The sequence below is a fragment of the Cnephaeus nilssonii genome (genome assembly GCF_951640355.1).
Source record: "Cnephaeus nilssonii genome assembly, chromosome: 5".
Taxonomy (NCBI): Eukaryota; Metazoa; Chordata; class Mammalia; order Chiroptera; family Vespertilionidae; genus Cnephaeus; species Cnephaeus nilssonii.
In genome coordinates, this window is record NC_137076.1 from 22,745,933 (window position 1) to 22,759,817 (window position 13,885).

Consider the following 13,885-nt stretch of genomic DNA (forward strand, 5'->3'; position numbering starts at 1 on the left):
AGCCAGGATGGCTCAGCCTACGAGTAGAGTGAGCATGGTTGTCACAAGGTAGCAGGGGAGCCCTAACTAGTTTGGCCCCCAGACTAACGGGTCCCAGGTTCAATTCCAGTCAATGGCACCTCAGTTTTAGGCTCGATCCCAGGCCCCGGTCGGGGTAGGTGCGGGAGGCAACCAATCAATGTGTCTCTCACGTCCATGTTTCTCTCTGTGTGTCTCTCCCCGTCCCTTCCACTCTCTCTAGAAATCAATGGAAAGATATCCTCAGATGAGGATGAACAAAAAAAACAGATTAACTCCCCCTCCCCCAATAAAAAATAAAAATAAAAACAAGATAGCAGGAGAGTGAGCCTACTTAGATACAGTGTTCTTGGGCTGGGTGAGGGGCCAGGGCTCGAGCTAAGAGTCTCAGCAATTTCCTGGGAATTTGGTTTTTAAAGCTCAGCCAAGCCCTGGCTGGTGTGTCTCAATTGGTTGAATGTCCTCCTATGCGCCAGTTCCATTCCCAGTCTGGGCACATGCTGGGGTTTCAGGCCTGATCCCCAGTAGGGGGTGTGCAGGAGGCAGCCAATAGATGTTCCTCTCTCCTCCCTTCCTCTCTCTAAAATCAATAAAAACATTTTTTGCCCTAGCTGGTTTGGCTCAGTGGATAGAGTGTTGTCCTATGGACTGAAGGGTCCTGGGTTTGATTCTAGTCAAGGGCACATGCCTGGGTTGCAGGCTCGATCCCCAGTAGGAGGCGTGCAGGAGGCAGCCAATCAGTGATTCTCTCTTATCATTGATGTTTCTATCTCTCTCTCCTTTTCCCTTCCTCTCTGAAATAAAAATATATTTTAAAGAGCTATTTTTATTATTAATTTATTTTTAATCCTCACCCGAGGATATTTTTTCTATTGATTTTTAGAGGTGGAAGAGAGGGAAAGACAGAAACATTGATCTGAGAGAAACACATCAATTGGTTGCCTCCTGCACGTGCCCTGACCAGGGCCTGGGCCAGGGAGGAGCCTGCAATTGAGGTACGTGCCCTTGCCGGAATCGAACCCGGGACCCTTTGGTCCGAAGGCCAATGCTTTATCCACTGAGACAAACCGGCTAAAAACATTTTTTAAAAGAAGCTCAGCTAAGAGCACTTGACCTAAAAGACCTGGGACACACCCCAGGCTGTGGGCTAAGAGAGCTTCACATAAGGATGTAATTATGCTAATAACTGATGCACAGTGCTGGCTCTGTGCCAGGCCCTGGGGTGTATCTGTATCTAGAACTACTTTACAGCCCTAGAAGAGGTACTACAGTAGTCCCCCCTCATCCACAGGAAATATAGTCCAAGACCCCAGTGGATGCCTGAAACCACAGATAGTACTAAACACTTATGTACTTTTTTTTCTATACATACTTACCTATGGTAAAGTTTAACTTATAAGTTAGGCACAACTTTAACACTATACTGTAAAAAGAGTTATGTTAATGTGGTCTCTGTTATTGAAAACTTTCACCTTTTCATTTAAAGGAAGCACTTTATGGCTTCTCTTTGGCATATCCAAATTGCCAGCATTGCTACCCTTGTACTTTGGGGCCATTATTAAGTAAAATATTGCTATTTGAACACAAGCACTGAGATACCATGACAGATGATCTGATAATCAAGATGGCTACTAAGTGACTAATGGTTGGGGAGGGGAGGAGCATATATAGTGTGGATGTGCCGGACAAAGGGATGATTCAGCTCTGGGCTGGATGGAGCGTGTTGGCACAAGACTTCCTTGAACTACTCAGAATGACATGCAATTTAAAACTTACAAATTATTTCTGGAATTTTCCATTTAATATTTTGGACTGCAGTTGACTGGTGTTAACTGAAACCGTGGAAAGCGAAACCACAGATTGAGGAAACTGAGGCACAGAGAGGTTGTCACTTGCCCAAGGTCACACAGTAGAAAGTGGTTGAGCTGGGACTGAAACCTGGAAGCAGGAACAATGGCTAGAGGAGAGTAAGGGGCCACCAAACACTGACCTGTATCTTCACTGCCATGTAGGTAGGCATAGCAGAATAAAGGAATGAGGAAACTTTATTTCCACCATACACTATGCAAGGGGAAAAAATTCAGAGTGTACAGTATGCACCATTTGTGTAAAACAGAAAAATGCATTTACACAGCATCTCTGGAAAGGCATGCACTCACTGGGAATATTCGCTGGGGTGGACTCAGATAGCAGGGTGGGAGAATTCTCACTCTGTGCCCTTGCAAGTTTGGTATTTCAATTACACAGCCAACAGCTGAACCCCAAATTTAGAAATTATGGTTATACAAGCACAGTCTGAGGATGCTAATTTTTTTAAATTTTTTAATTATTTTTTTATTGAGGATGCTAATTGTAATGGGAAAAATCTGATGCCATGGCTTGTCCATACTGGCATGGAAGGAAAGGGAGCTGCAGGCCCAGAGCGGGGAAGGGACTCGACTTCTCACCTCAGGCTGGATAAACATTTTGAGTTTTGTACTGTTTAAATCATACAAAAATGTGACACTACTGGTATAATGGGTTAAGATGAGGTGGGTCAGAGGGGAAGCTCTGCATGTCCTGACAGGCCAGGAACTCCAAAACGTGCCGAGAGGCAGCATGGGAACAGGAAAATGAATCCCTAAAGGGCAGCCCAAGAAGTGGTCTGCTAATGGACCCGCCAAACATCTCTGGACACACACATCCAGGTCCAGCATGCGCAAAACTGCACACCTGAAAAGCAGGTTTTCTTTCCACTTGAGTCTTTTTTTTTTCACCATGATCACTGCTCTGAGGAATCACTACCTCACCCACACCCTCGGTAGGTTGTTTCTGGAAGTTCCCGTTACTGTGTGCACATTCGGGCTTTGTGCACTTTTGGATATTAAGTTCACAGGGACCTGCTACATAATGGAGACTGGGGGCAGGGGGTGGCAGCACTGGGGATGGTGACCCTGTCTGCAGCCAAGTTCCGTTCTGCATTAATGTCTTCTTGGTGCCTGAGGCAGTTCAGTAAACATCTCGTGATGAGGTCCTTTCTGGCTCTGCTATCTGGGGTCACTTTCCAACTAGGATGGCTCAATGTGGCTGCTCTTCTAAGAGACCTGTCCTAGATTTGGGTGAAAAGCTCTCAATTCTAGTTCTGTGCTTTCCAATAGTTGTCACTAAACACGTGTGGCTGCTGAGGACTTAAAATGTGGCTGGAGAGACTGAGAAATTGAATTATTTTTTATTTTTTTATTTTTTTACAGAGAGGAAGGGAGAGGGACAGAGAGCTAGAAACATTGATCAGCTGCCTCTTGCACACCCCCCAATGGAGATGTGCCCGCAACTGAGGTACATGCCCTTAACCAGAATCGAACATGGGACCCTTCAGTCCGCAGGCATCGGCTCTATCCACTGAGCCAAACCGGTTAGGGCGAGAAATTGAATTTTTAATTTTATTGAATTTAATTTCCATTTAAACACAGAACATTCCCTTCATTACAAAGTTCTCTTGGACAGTGCTGCTCCCAGACTGTTCTCAGTGGTTAAATTGCTGTAGTGGGAAGGGAAAGCCACTCCTAGGTTGACTTTAATATGGTGTTATTTTTACCGACTTTTTGTAGCTAAGTAGCAATACATTGTTTCCAGCCTGTGTAATTACTTACCTTATAGTAAAACCAGTCCCTTAAAAAAAAGTTACAGAGTAAAAGCAGCCTCAGTGGTGTGCAAAGTAAGGGCGAGCAGGAAGTGGTCTTCTCCAGGACAGGCAGCCAGCACCGGCCTGGAGTCCTAGTCAGGCTTGGCCAGGACCTGCCTGACAACCCAGCCTGTTCCAGCAAGAAAGGAGTGGAAGAGGATTAAGAGGACAGAACATGCACTGCCGCCCTGGGTCCCAAAAGACAGAAAGGGGAAATGCCTAACTTTGGCCCCAACCTTCACAAAAAAGTAAGCTCTGAATCCAGTGGGGTCTTGGATGTCTAGATGCAAAGTCTGGGTGGGTTGATTCTCGCCACCCGACATGGAGCCCAGGAGGGAACAGTTATCTCTCCCAGAGGACTCCTGCCTCTCCCACAACTCCTCCCTCCTGCCCTGGCTGGAGGGATACCCATCCCCCGCCCCAGTCAGCAGAGCCCTCAAACAGAGTCGCAGGACTGCTCTCCTGAGGTTTAGCATCAGACTTTAATGCTGTCTTTAACGTTGCACATTGACAAGTCACACACTTTGGTCTTGTGTTGGCAGTGGCAACTTACAATGAGTCTCAAGGTCTGAGCACCAGACTGGCCTATAGGGAACAGACACTCATCCCCCCGTCCCCATTCCTTCCCATTATGGGCCTGTACAGAGAGCAGCAGCTGCCGTGGACTGGTTTCATTTGAAAGTACACCAACTTTACATGGAGTTATAAAAACATATTTACAGACATCCCACAGTGCTCCTATAATCAGGAGCAAAGACCCTTTTATCAAAAGGGATTATATCTAGGGCTGTGCAAAATTCAAAAGGATCAGATCCTTTTGAAAGAGTCCAGAGTCCATTAAACAAAACATGTCCTGGGCCACTGGGAAGGCCCGGTGTGCCAAAGACTGCCTTAAAGGAAAAGACCTTCAGTGAGCACACTTGGCCTCGGAGCCTGAGGTTGAAAGGGCTCCCGACTCTCAAGGGAGAGGTGGCTGTGCAAGTCACTCTGAGGCGGGCTCCCTTGGTCCTGCTGGAATGAGAGGTATTGCTTGTGGGTGCAGGCCAGGCCTTTCTGCAAAAATAGTCTAGGTTCTCAATTTGAGATGGCAAAAGATGGGATTCTTCAGAGGAAGAGCAAGACATGGGAGACAAATACAGAATGAAACACAAATTGGTCACACAACCAATTGAAGAGCATACAGGGAAGGTGTGGTGACCAGGACGGCAGGTTGCCATCACCTAATGGCCGCAAGCAAAGGGATGACAGAGGGCTCAAGTCCAGCTGCAGGGCTGCCTCTGGGCCCTGGGCAGGGCCTGGAGGAGGAGGGGTGGGCCCATCCCAGGAGGGCTGCAGAACCCAGTGGGGCAAACTGGAATGCCTTCTCCTGCTGTCACCACCACCTGCCGCCCTATCGGCTCAAAAAACCACTGAAGTCTAGTGCACGACTTTGAAAGATTGTAATATATTCTCTGGAAAACATTCAGCAGTATGAAAGCCCTCCCTGGGCCCTCCCGCCCTCTCACGGGTCCACAACTGGTGGAACGGTCCAGAAATCCTTGAGCTCTGGAAAGGTCCCTGGTCAGTCCTTGGGGAACACAGGTAGCTATTTTGGAAGAACCTGCTCAAGTATGGTTCTTGACGTCTGGGGAATCCTTTCGGGGAAGATCACTTCAAACTCAATAATGAGGTCCCCGCGTTTCTCGGGTGTTTTGGGGAGAGGGAGGCCTTCTCCAGGAACTTTTCGCCGCATGCCAGGCCTGATGACATCTTTGAACACGATGGGTATGGTCCTGCCGTCCAGAGTGGGGACATTCACAGTACAGCCACAGAGAGCCTTAGAAAAGCAAAGTGACAGCATTAGGTAAAGGGTATAACTAGGAAGTCCCACTCCAGCCTAGAGGCTGTTTGGGGTAGGGTAAGAGCCATCGGGCCTCTGCAGCTAAGACTCTGCCCCAGGTCTACCCAGGTCAGCATCATGGAAGCTCCAGAAAAATGAAGTTTTGATAAGCTGTGTACCTGCTTCTCCCCCACCCCCCACCTTCTCCAAACCTAGCAGGCACCAAGAGCTCAGAACTATCTGTCAAACAAGACAAGTATCTGTCAAAAGCAGCCCTCTCTCCAGACACCACTCTGCCTAGTGCCTTACCTCCCGAAGGGAGATCCTGGCCGGGTAAATGACATCAGAGCCATCTCTCTTAAAGATATTGTGTGGCTTGTCCTTTAAAACAAAGACGATGTCGGCTGGAATGTTGTTAGAGGTCTGGTCTCCCTCCTTGGGGAAGGTGATTTTGGTCCCTTCTTTCCACCCCCGTTTCACTTCAATGGTCAAGATTTTGTCTTCGTTGCGAATGCTCTTCCCATCGGGGTTCAGCCTTTTATGGGAGATCTTCATCTTCTTGGTACAGCCGCTGTAGATCTCTTCAAGGGAGACCCTAAGGTCATGGGTGACAGGGGGATCTTGCTTCTTTCGGGTGGGCTCTTGGGCAGGGCGTGAGCGGACAAAGTTCATGTTGGTGAAGCCACCCATGCCCATGGGGAAGCCAGAGAACGGGTCATCAATGTCCATGCCTTCCTCCCCGTTCCGCTGTCCAAAAAAGGTGTCAAAGGGATTTCGGCCACCGAAGAACTCAGCAAACATGGCATGAGGGTCTCCATGGAATGTGTAGCTAAAGGAGGTACCGTTAGCACCTCCGCTGCTTCCACCACTGGGGCCACCGCCCTTCAGGCCTGAAAGGCAGAATGAAAAGAAGTCAGATGGCTGGCCAGGGGCTTTCCTTAAGGGAAAAAACCTTGGGAGCCACCAGGAGAGGAATTTTATTTAGCCTGTCAGAGAAGAACAAGGAAGAACCTGAATTTTTTGTTGTTGTTGTTAATCCTCACCCTAGGATATTTTTCCCATTGATTTTTTTTCTTAGAGAGAGTGGAAGGAAGGGAGGGGAGAGGGGAGAAGAGAGAGATCAATGTGACAGACACATGGATTGGTTGACTCTGGCACATAACCCGACCAACCAGGGAGGGGGATTGAACCTGCAACCCTTCAGTTCCTGGGCCCATACTCTAACCACTGAGCCACCGGCCAGGGCAAGAACCTGAGCTTTTACCTCCCATCAAGGACCTTCAATGTGGCATGATGGGGCAAGGCAGCTCAAGCTCTGAAATGGTCCTCTCTAGGGGCTACCCAGTTCCTGTCACTTCTTCACTAACCTATCCTCCCAAAATGATATAAGGACTTAAAAGAGTTCACTAAGAGATCAGATAAATGCTCAGGGGTCTTGGCTCAGTGGTTGAGCATGGACCTATGAACCAGGAGATCATGGTTAAATTTCCGGTCAGGGCATACCCCCGGGATAATGATTCTCATCATTGACGTTTCTCTCTCTCTCTCTCTTCCTTCCTCTATAAAATCAATTAAAAAAGAGAAAGAGATCAGATGAAAAAAACCTGACCCAGGATCAGCTTTCAGGAAGTGCTTACTCTCAAATGCTTTAGAGCGGGAGCCATGTGTGGGGAGAATAAAAAATGTTGGTAAAACAATACTCGGTAGGTTTTCAAATTCTCACACCCTGGCACTAACTGCCACCATATAAAAAGCCAGTTAATTTCTTAACACCAAATCCAGAAGCCAGTCTGAGTCAACCATGAGCAACTGGACAAACAAGAAAGCTGCTTTCTCCTTCCCGGAGGAGGGCTACCCAGGGAGGCTGGGCAGAGGCGGGCCCCGTTCTCTACCCCTTGCCGGCCGCAGTGGCGCAGGCTGCCATCTCTAAGCCTGGCCCTGGGCTGGGTAAGCACTTTCCGGAGATCAGCTCACTCCGCCCTCCCTGGGCCCGGGAGTGCGGTGGGGAGAACTGGCGCTCCCTTTGCAGGCTCACACCGCACTCAGGCGGTGCGCTCGGCCAGAGGCCCTGCCCCGCACCCCTGGACAGCACGGCCTCCACCAGTCCCAGGTCAGCCGGGGCCTGTGGGCCCCCAGCGTCCCCGGCCCAAGAAACCTCCGTTCCCCTCTCCGTCCGCACCCGCACCCGCACCCGGGGCCGCGGGCGGAGGCGCCCAGGGAGGGGCAGCCCCAGATGTGTTAGAAGCTTCTGGGCGAGCGACGCAGCCAGCGTTCCTCCTCCCTTCCGGCGGCTGCCAATCCGAGGGCGTAGGCCCGCGCGGCCAGAGGGCGGGGGCTGCCCGCCGCCGGCCCTGGCAGCCACCCCCCGCCCGATGCCGCAGCCCAGCTGCTGTGCCTCGGTTTCCCAGGCTGTCAAACGGCGGGGGCGCGCCCCCGGCCGCGCGCGCACGCACCTTCCTCTCCGTAGCGGTCGAAGATCTCGCGCTTGCGCGGGTCGCTGAGCACGTCGTAGGCCTCGGCAATCTCCTTGAACTTCTCCTCGGCGCCGGGCTCCTTGTTCTTGTCCGGGTGGTAGCGCAGCGCCTGGCGGCGGTAGGCCCGCTTGATCTCCTCGTCCGACGCGCCGCGGGCCAGGCCCAGCGTCTGGTAATAGTCTTTTCCCATGGCCCCCGCCTGCGGCCTGCCGCCCAGCTGTCGGTGTCCCCCCCGCTCCGCCGCCCCGTCCCGGACTCTATATACCCGTCCGGCGGAAGCTTCCAGATCCCGCCAGCCCCCTCCAGAACCTTCCGTCCCGCCCCCCGCGACGCGTCGGCCAATCCCCGTCGCCCAGCCCGAGACGCGCGACATCCGGGGCGGGGCCGTGCCGCCAACGGCCGCCCGCACGTGGCCACACCCCTTCCCTCCGCCTTCGGCAACGCCTCCCCGGACCGCGCGCTCCCGGCCGTGGAGGCCTCGCGACCTTGTTTCCCTTTTCTGGATGACAGCGGCCCGCCCCTGCCTGGGTGCTAGGGTCCCACCCAGGGCTGTGGGGCGGGGCGGGGCGGGGCTGGGGAGGCCCCGCCCCTTCCAAGAAGAAGGTAAACGTGCCGGCCCACCACTCCCGGTCGGGTCCAGACAGGAGACCCTGGGCAAATTGCTAAACCTCTTTCCGCCTCATCCTTCCCCTTTTCCCGGCAGCGAGGAGAGTGCAGTGTGGCGCTCCAGGACCGTCGCTGTCCTCTTAGACAAGGCCCTACAGAGCGAGGTGCGGACCTGGGAAAGCTCACCTCCCCGAGAGGTCTTCCCTGTCCCGCTGCGCCCGGGCCTTTCACTTGACCGTTTTCCCCAGAACACGTGCCACTGAAATCTGAAATTATCTTGTTGGTTTTCACGACCAATGTCACCTGCGTCTCAGCCTGCGACCCCCACCAGGGCAGGCCCTGGGACCTGTCAGTGCTGGGACTCCAGTACCTTGAACAGTGTCTGGCACTCAGTCGCAGCGGATACTTCATCAATATTTTTGGCTCTTTTGAATGCACCTCCTCTTTTTCTCTCTCCACTACCTTTTGATTTGGGGAACATAGTGTGTCCGACACCTTTCAGGGCCTGTTTCCTTTTTTGCGCGTGACATGACTCCTTTGGCTCTGGGAGTCGGGGGTGCCTGCGGTCCAGGACAGGGCTGATGGGAAAAGGAAGTTCGGAAAGGGATATAGCCTGGGAAGGGCATAGGGAAGAGGGGGCAGGCAGTGGGGGCCACCGAGGGGGGCGGTTCCCGGAAGTACTGCTTGGGAGGTCAGGAAGGTGTGACATTGGCTCTAGAGCCAGACAGCTGGGTTTCATTTTGGTTCCAGCACTTCCTGGCTGCATGACCTTGGGCTACTTACCCAGAGAGCTATTCTGGGCCTCAGCTTCCTAATCTGTACAGCGGGGATGGTGGTTGTACCTGCCTCATAGAGCTCTGAAGTTGACATGGGTCAACATTTGTAAAGCGCCTGGGACAGGCCTGGCACAGAGGAAGTGCTCTCAGAAGGGTAACACACCCTCTTGTTGAGTGAGGGGCTGCTGAACCACCAGCTTTCTGGTAACACCACAACAAAAAGTTCAATGACTGCTATCCATATGCAACCTGGGACTCCTGAAAAGATGACCATGGTCTTCCCTAAGGTCTAGTAGGGGGACCCCGGGGGCTAGGACACACACCGCCAGCCCGGGAGGCTGTGTATGGGTTGGTGTCCACTGGCACAGCATGGCAGGGGGCATGAGCCAATCATGGGAGAAAGAGAGTTTGATTTTTAAAAAGTTACATAAATAGCAGAAGAGTCACATTATGGGAAAAACCCAGAATTTCGGGACTTGCTCATACTTACAAGCTAGTATTTATTTTATAGGATAAATTTAGTTTAGAGTTAAAATAGTGACAGCTTCCAAAGTTCCTACCCAGTTGTTCAATTAAACACTAATCAAAGTGTTCCTATGAAGGTATTTTGTAGATGTGGTTAATATCACCAATCAGCTGACTTGGAGTGCAGGGGATGACTCTGGATCATGTGGGTGGGCCTCATCAATCAGTTGCAAGGCTTTAAAAGCAAACACTGAAAGGCTTTAAAAACAAATACTGATGCACCCCTATGGTCCATTGCAGCATTATTTACAATAGCCAAGCTGTGGAAGTAACCCAAGTGCCCAGCAATAGATGAGTGGATATGTCCTGGCCAGTGTTCTCAGTGGTTAGAGTGTCAGCCTGCACACTGAAAGTCTCAGGTTCAATTTCTGGTCAAGGGCACGTACCTGGGTTGCAGGTTCAATCCCCGGCCCTGGTTAGGGCACGTGCGGGAGGCAACCAATCCTCCCTCTCTCTCTCCCTTCCACTCTTCTCTAAAAATCAATGGAAAAGGTGAAACCGGTTTGGCTCAGTGGATAGAGCGTTGGCCTGCGGACTCAAGGGTCCCAGGTTCGATTCCGGTCAAGGGCATGTACCTTGGTTGCAGGCACATCCCCAGAAGGGGGTGTGCAAGAGGCAGCTGATCGATGTTTCTCTCTCATCGATGTTTCTAACTCTCTATTCCTCTCTCTTCCTCTCTGTAAAAAATCAATAAAATATATTTTAAAAAAAAGCAATGGAAAAAATATCCTTGGGTGAGGATTAACAAAACTAAATTAAAAATAGATGACTGGATTAAAAAAGCTGTGCTACATATATACAATGGAATATTACTCAGTCATGAAAAAAGAATGAATCTTACTGTTTGCGATAGTGTAGATGGACCTAAAGGGTATTGTGCTAAGTGAAATAAGTCAGTTAAAGAAAGGCAAATACCATATGACTCCACTTATATGTGGAATCTAAAGAACAATATAAACAAAACAGAAAAGGACTCAGATACAGAGAACAGACCATCAGGTTTTCAGACAGGAAGGTTGTTTGGGGACTAGGTGAAAAAGGCGGAGGGATTGAGAAGTACAGCTTGGGAGTTCCAGAATAATCATGAGAATGTAAAGTATGGCATAGGAAATATAGTCAATAATCCTATCTAATAAAGAGGAAATATGCTAATTGACCCTCACACTATTGCAAAGATGCTGGTGCCCACAGCCAATAAGGAGGGAATATGCTAATTGACTGTCACACCCTCAAAGATGGCATCGCCCATAGCCACAAGATGGCGGTGACCAGTCCCCTTAGCCCCGCTGGGGCGGCAGGTGTGTGGCAAGGCTGGGCCCCCAGGTAGGCCCAGCCGCTCCGCACACCTGCCTCCTGAGTCCCCCAGTCCCCTCAGCTGCCCAGGGCCGGCCAGAGGCGCAGGCAAGACTTAGATGGTGGCTGCCCAGCTGCCCAGGGCCGCCCGAGGCTCAGGTAACCAGGGCCGGCTGAGGCTTGCGCTGCCGGCAGTGGCAGCAGCAGAGGTGTGATGGGGCGTCACCTTCCCCTGATTACCTGGTCCCCTCCTGCCCCTGAGGGCTCCCGGACTGTGAGAGGGGGCAGGCCGGGCTAGGGATCCCCCCCTTCCAGTGCATGAATTTTCATGCACTGGGCCTCTAGTATTGTAATAAGTAAGTATGGTGACAGTTCAGTGCTGGCAATGTCAGGGGGAACATTTGTAAAGTATACGATTGTCTATCCACTGCTGTACATCTCAAACTAATACAAAATAATATTAAATGTAAATTGTAATTGAAAAGAATTAAAAAACAAAACAAAAATTAACTATAAATGAAAATACTAAAGTTTCCCTGCGGAAGAAGTATCAGCTTTTGGCCAAGAGTTTCCAGCCTTCTGGTCTACCCTACAAATTTCAGACTTGCCTTACCAGTCCCCATAATCGTGTAAGCCAATGCCTTAAAATAGATCTCTTAATACACTCACACACTCACAAACACATATAGCCTACTGGTTCTGGTTCTTTGGTAGACCCCTGACTGATATAGGAACTAAGAAGGTGAGTCTGGGGTTAGACAGCCTCAGCTAAAATCCCAGGCCCACAATTTACTCATTTACTACCTGTGCGAAAATATACAACTTGCTTGATCTCTCAGAGTGTTAGGTGTGTCCTCTATAAAATGAGGATAAGAGTAGCTCTTACCACCCAGGGTTACTATGTGGAAGGAATTAAGAGGAGCCAGGAAATGAACATTATAATAACAGTTAACTATGTGCCAAGCCATTTTCAAGTGCTCAGTGTGTATTAACTCATTGAATCCTCACAATAATCCTAGGAAGTTGGCCTAGTGTTAACCTTCATTTTACAGTTGAGGCTCTGAGAGGTCATGTGACTTGCCTGAGGTCACCCAGGGAATAAGAAGCTGAATTATTGACTATATTTTCTATGCCATACTTTACACCCTCATGATTATTCTAGCGTGTTTAGCACACTGTGTGCTTTCTGATAAGCACTCAGCTTGTGTAAGATATGATTCAGATGATGATGAAGCCTTAATTATAAAAAAGTGCATCACCACTCTTTTCAATTCTCTTCATCAAAAAGGCCTTCAAAAGCACAACTGCCATATGAGCCAGCAATCCCACCCTTGGTAGAACACCTGTGTGACATAAAAACCTATGTTCACATAAAACCCATGAACCAATAATTATCAAGGTTTTACTCATAATTACTGACAGCCATTAAAACCTAAATGTCCTTCAGTGGGTGAATGGATAAACAAACTGACCTAGCAACATGATGGAATATTATTCAGCCATAAAAAAGAAGCTGCTGATACAGGAACTAATGCAGATAGATGCACTTTAAATACATGGTTAGTGAAAGAAGGCAGACTCAAAAGGCTATTTACTGTGTAATGCCATTTAATAGCACCTTCTGGAAAAGGCAAAAGTATTGGGGCAGAAAGTGGTTGTTGGAGGCTGGGATCTGCTACAGAGAGGTACAGGAGAGATTTTGGGGATGCTGAAAATACTCTATATCTTGACTGTGGTGGTGGTTATACCACTGTCTGTATTCAGAACTATAAACTGAAAAAGGTGAACTTTACTGTATGTATATTATACCTCAATAAAAAAAAAAAGAAAAAGAAAAAAATCCCATGGGCTTCACAATAAAAAATGCAAATCAGGGCAGGGCTTGGGAAACCTCACTCTGGGGCTCCTGACACAGCAGAAAGTTGCTAACCAGCCCTAGCTTGTCTGTTCTCTGCTTCACCTTCCCTCACATTCTCTGAACCAGCTCTATCATGCACTCCCAAACCAGCCAAGCCAGGTTCTGGACAATCAAGATCCTTCCTAACTCATGTGTGGGTTGCAAACAGAACCTGTGAGCTGGATACAACTGAACACACCAGATCTTTGGTGTCCAAATTATTGTGGGTTCCCCCAGATCCAAGATCCCAAGAGGCCCCACTTTCAGCGCTGCTAAATGCAAGATCTGTCCTGTCCTCACAGGAATTTCCTCTTTGGAAATTGCTCCTAGGGGCTTGTTACAGTCAGCTCAGCAAACACCAAATGTGTCTACTTGTCACTGTTACTAGCCACTGAGGAGCTAATGACAGGCACAGCCAGAGCCACAGTACAGTGTCATGAATGGCTGTACAAAGTGGCCACTGTTCATTCCAAGGGTGGATTTGATTTTTGCTGACAGCCTGGTTTCTGGAAGCCAGATGAAGCCAACAAGAGGTCCTTACTCCTGCAATACTTGTAAAAAATAAAGAGGAATTCTCCTCTGGAGGTTTGCTCTTGCCTTTCTATGAACTTCTTGTGGGTGAGCAGGGTGGAAATTATTTGTATGCCCAATATGGCACAGAGCATAGTAGGTTCACAAAATGAGTTGGTTCCTGTTGAGTGAGTGCAGGGCTCAGGAAAGCAATCTCCAAAGGGGAACTCCAGAATGTTCCAACCCCCTAGGAATGTGTACAGAATTCCCCCAAGAATGCCATCTATTTGGTCAGGACACCCCAAG

The 13,885-nt window shown here is 49.5% G+C and overlaps 1 protein-coding gene across 1 annotated transcript; it reads right to left on the reverse strand.

Moving 5' to 3' along the window:
- Positions 1–3,219: 3,219 nt before the first annotated feature.
- DNAJB1 (DnaJ heat shock protein family (Hsp40) member B1) lies at positions 3,220–8,236 on the reverse strand. The gene is made up of 3 exons (XM_079772332.1): positions 7,952–8,236; positions 5,808–6,388; positions 3,220–5,495 (listed from the first exon to the last, which is right to left on the reverse strand). Exons 1-3 carry the CDS (start codon positions 8,160–8,162, stop codon positions 5,265–5,267), a joined length of 1,023 nt encoding a protein of 340 aa, XP_079628458.1. The 5' UTR covers positions 8,163–8,236; the 3' UTR covers positions 3,220–5,264.
- Positions 8,237–13,885: the final 5,649 nt, after the last annotated feature.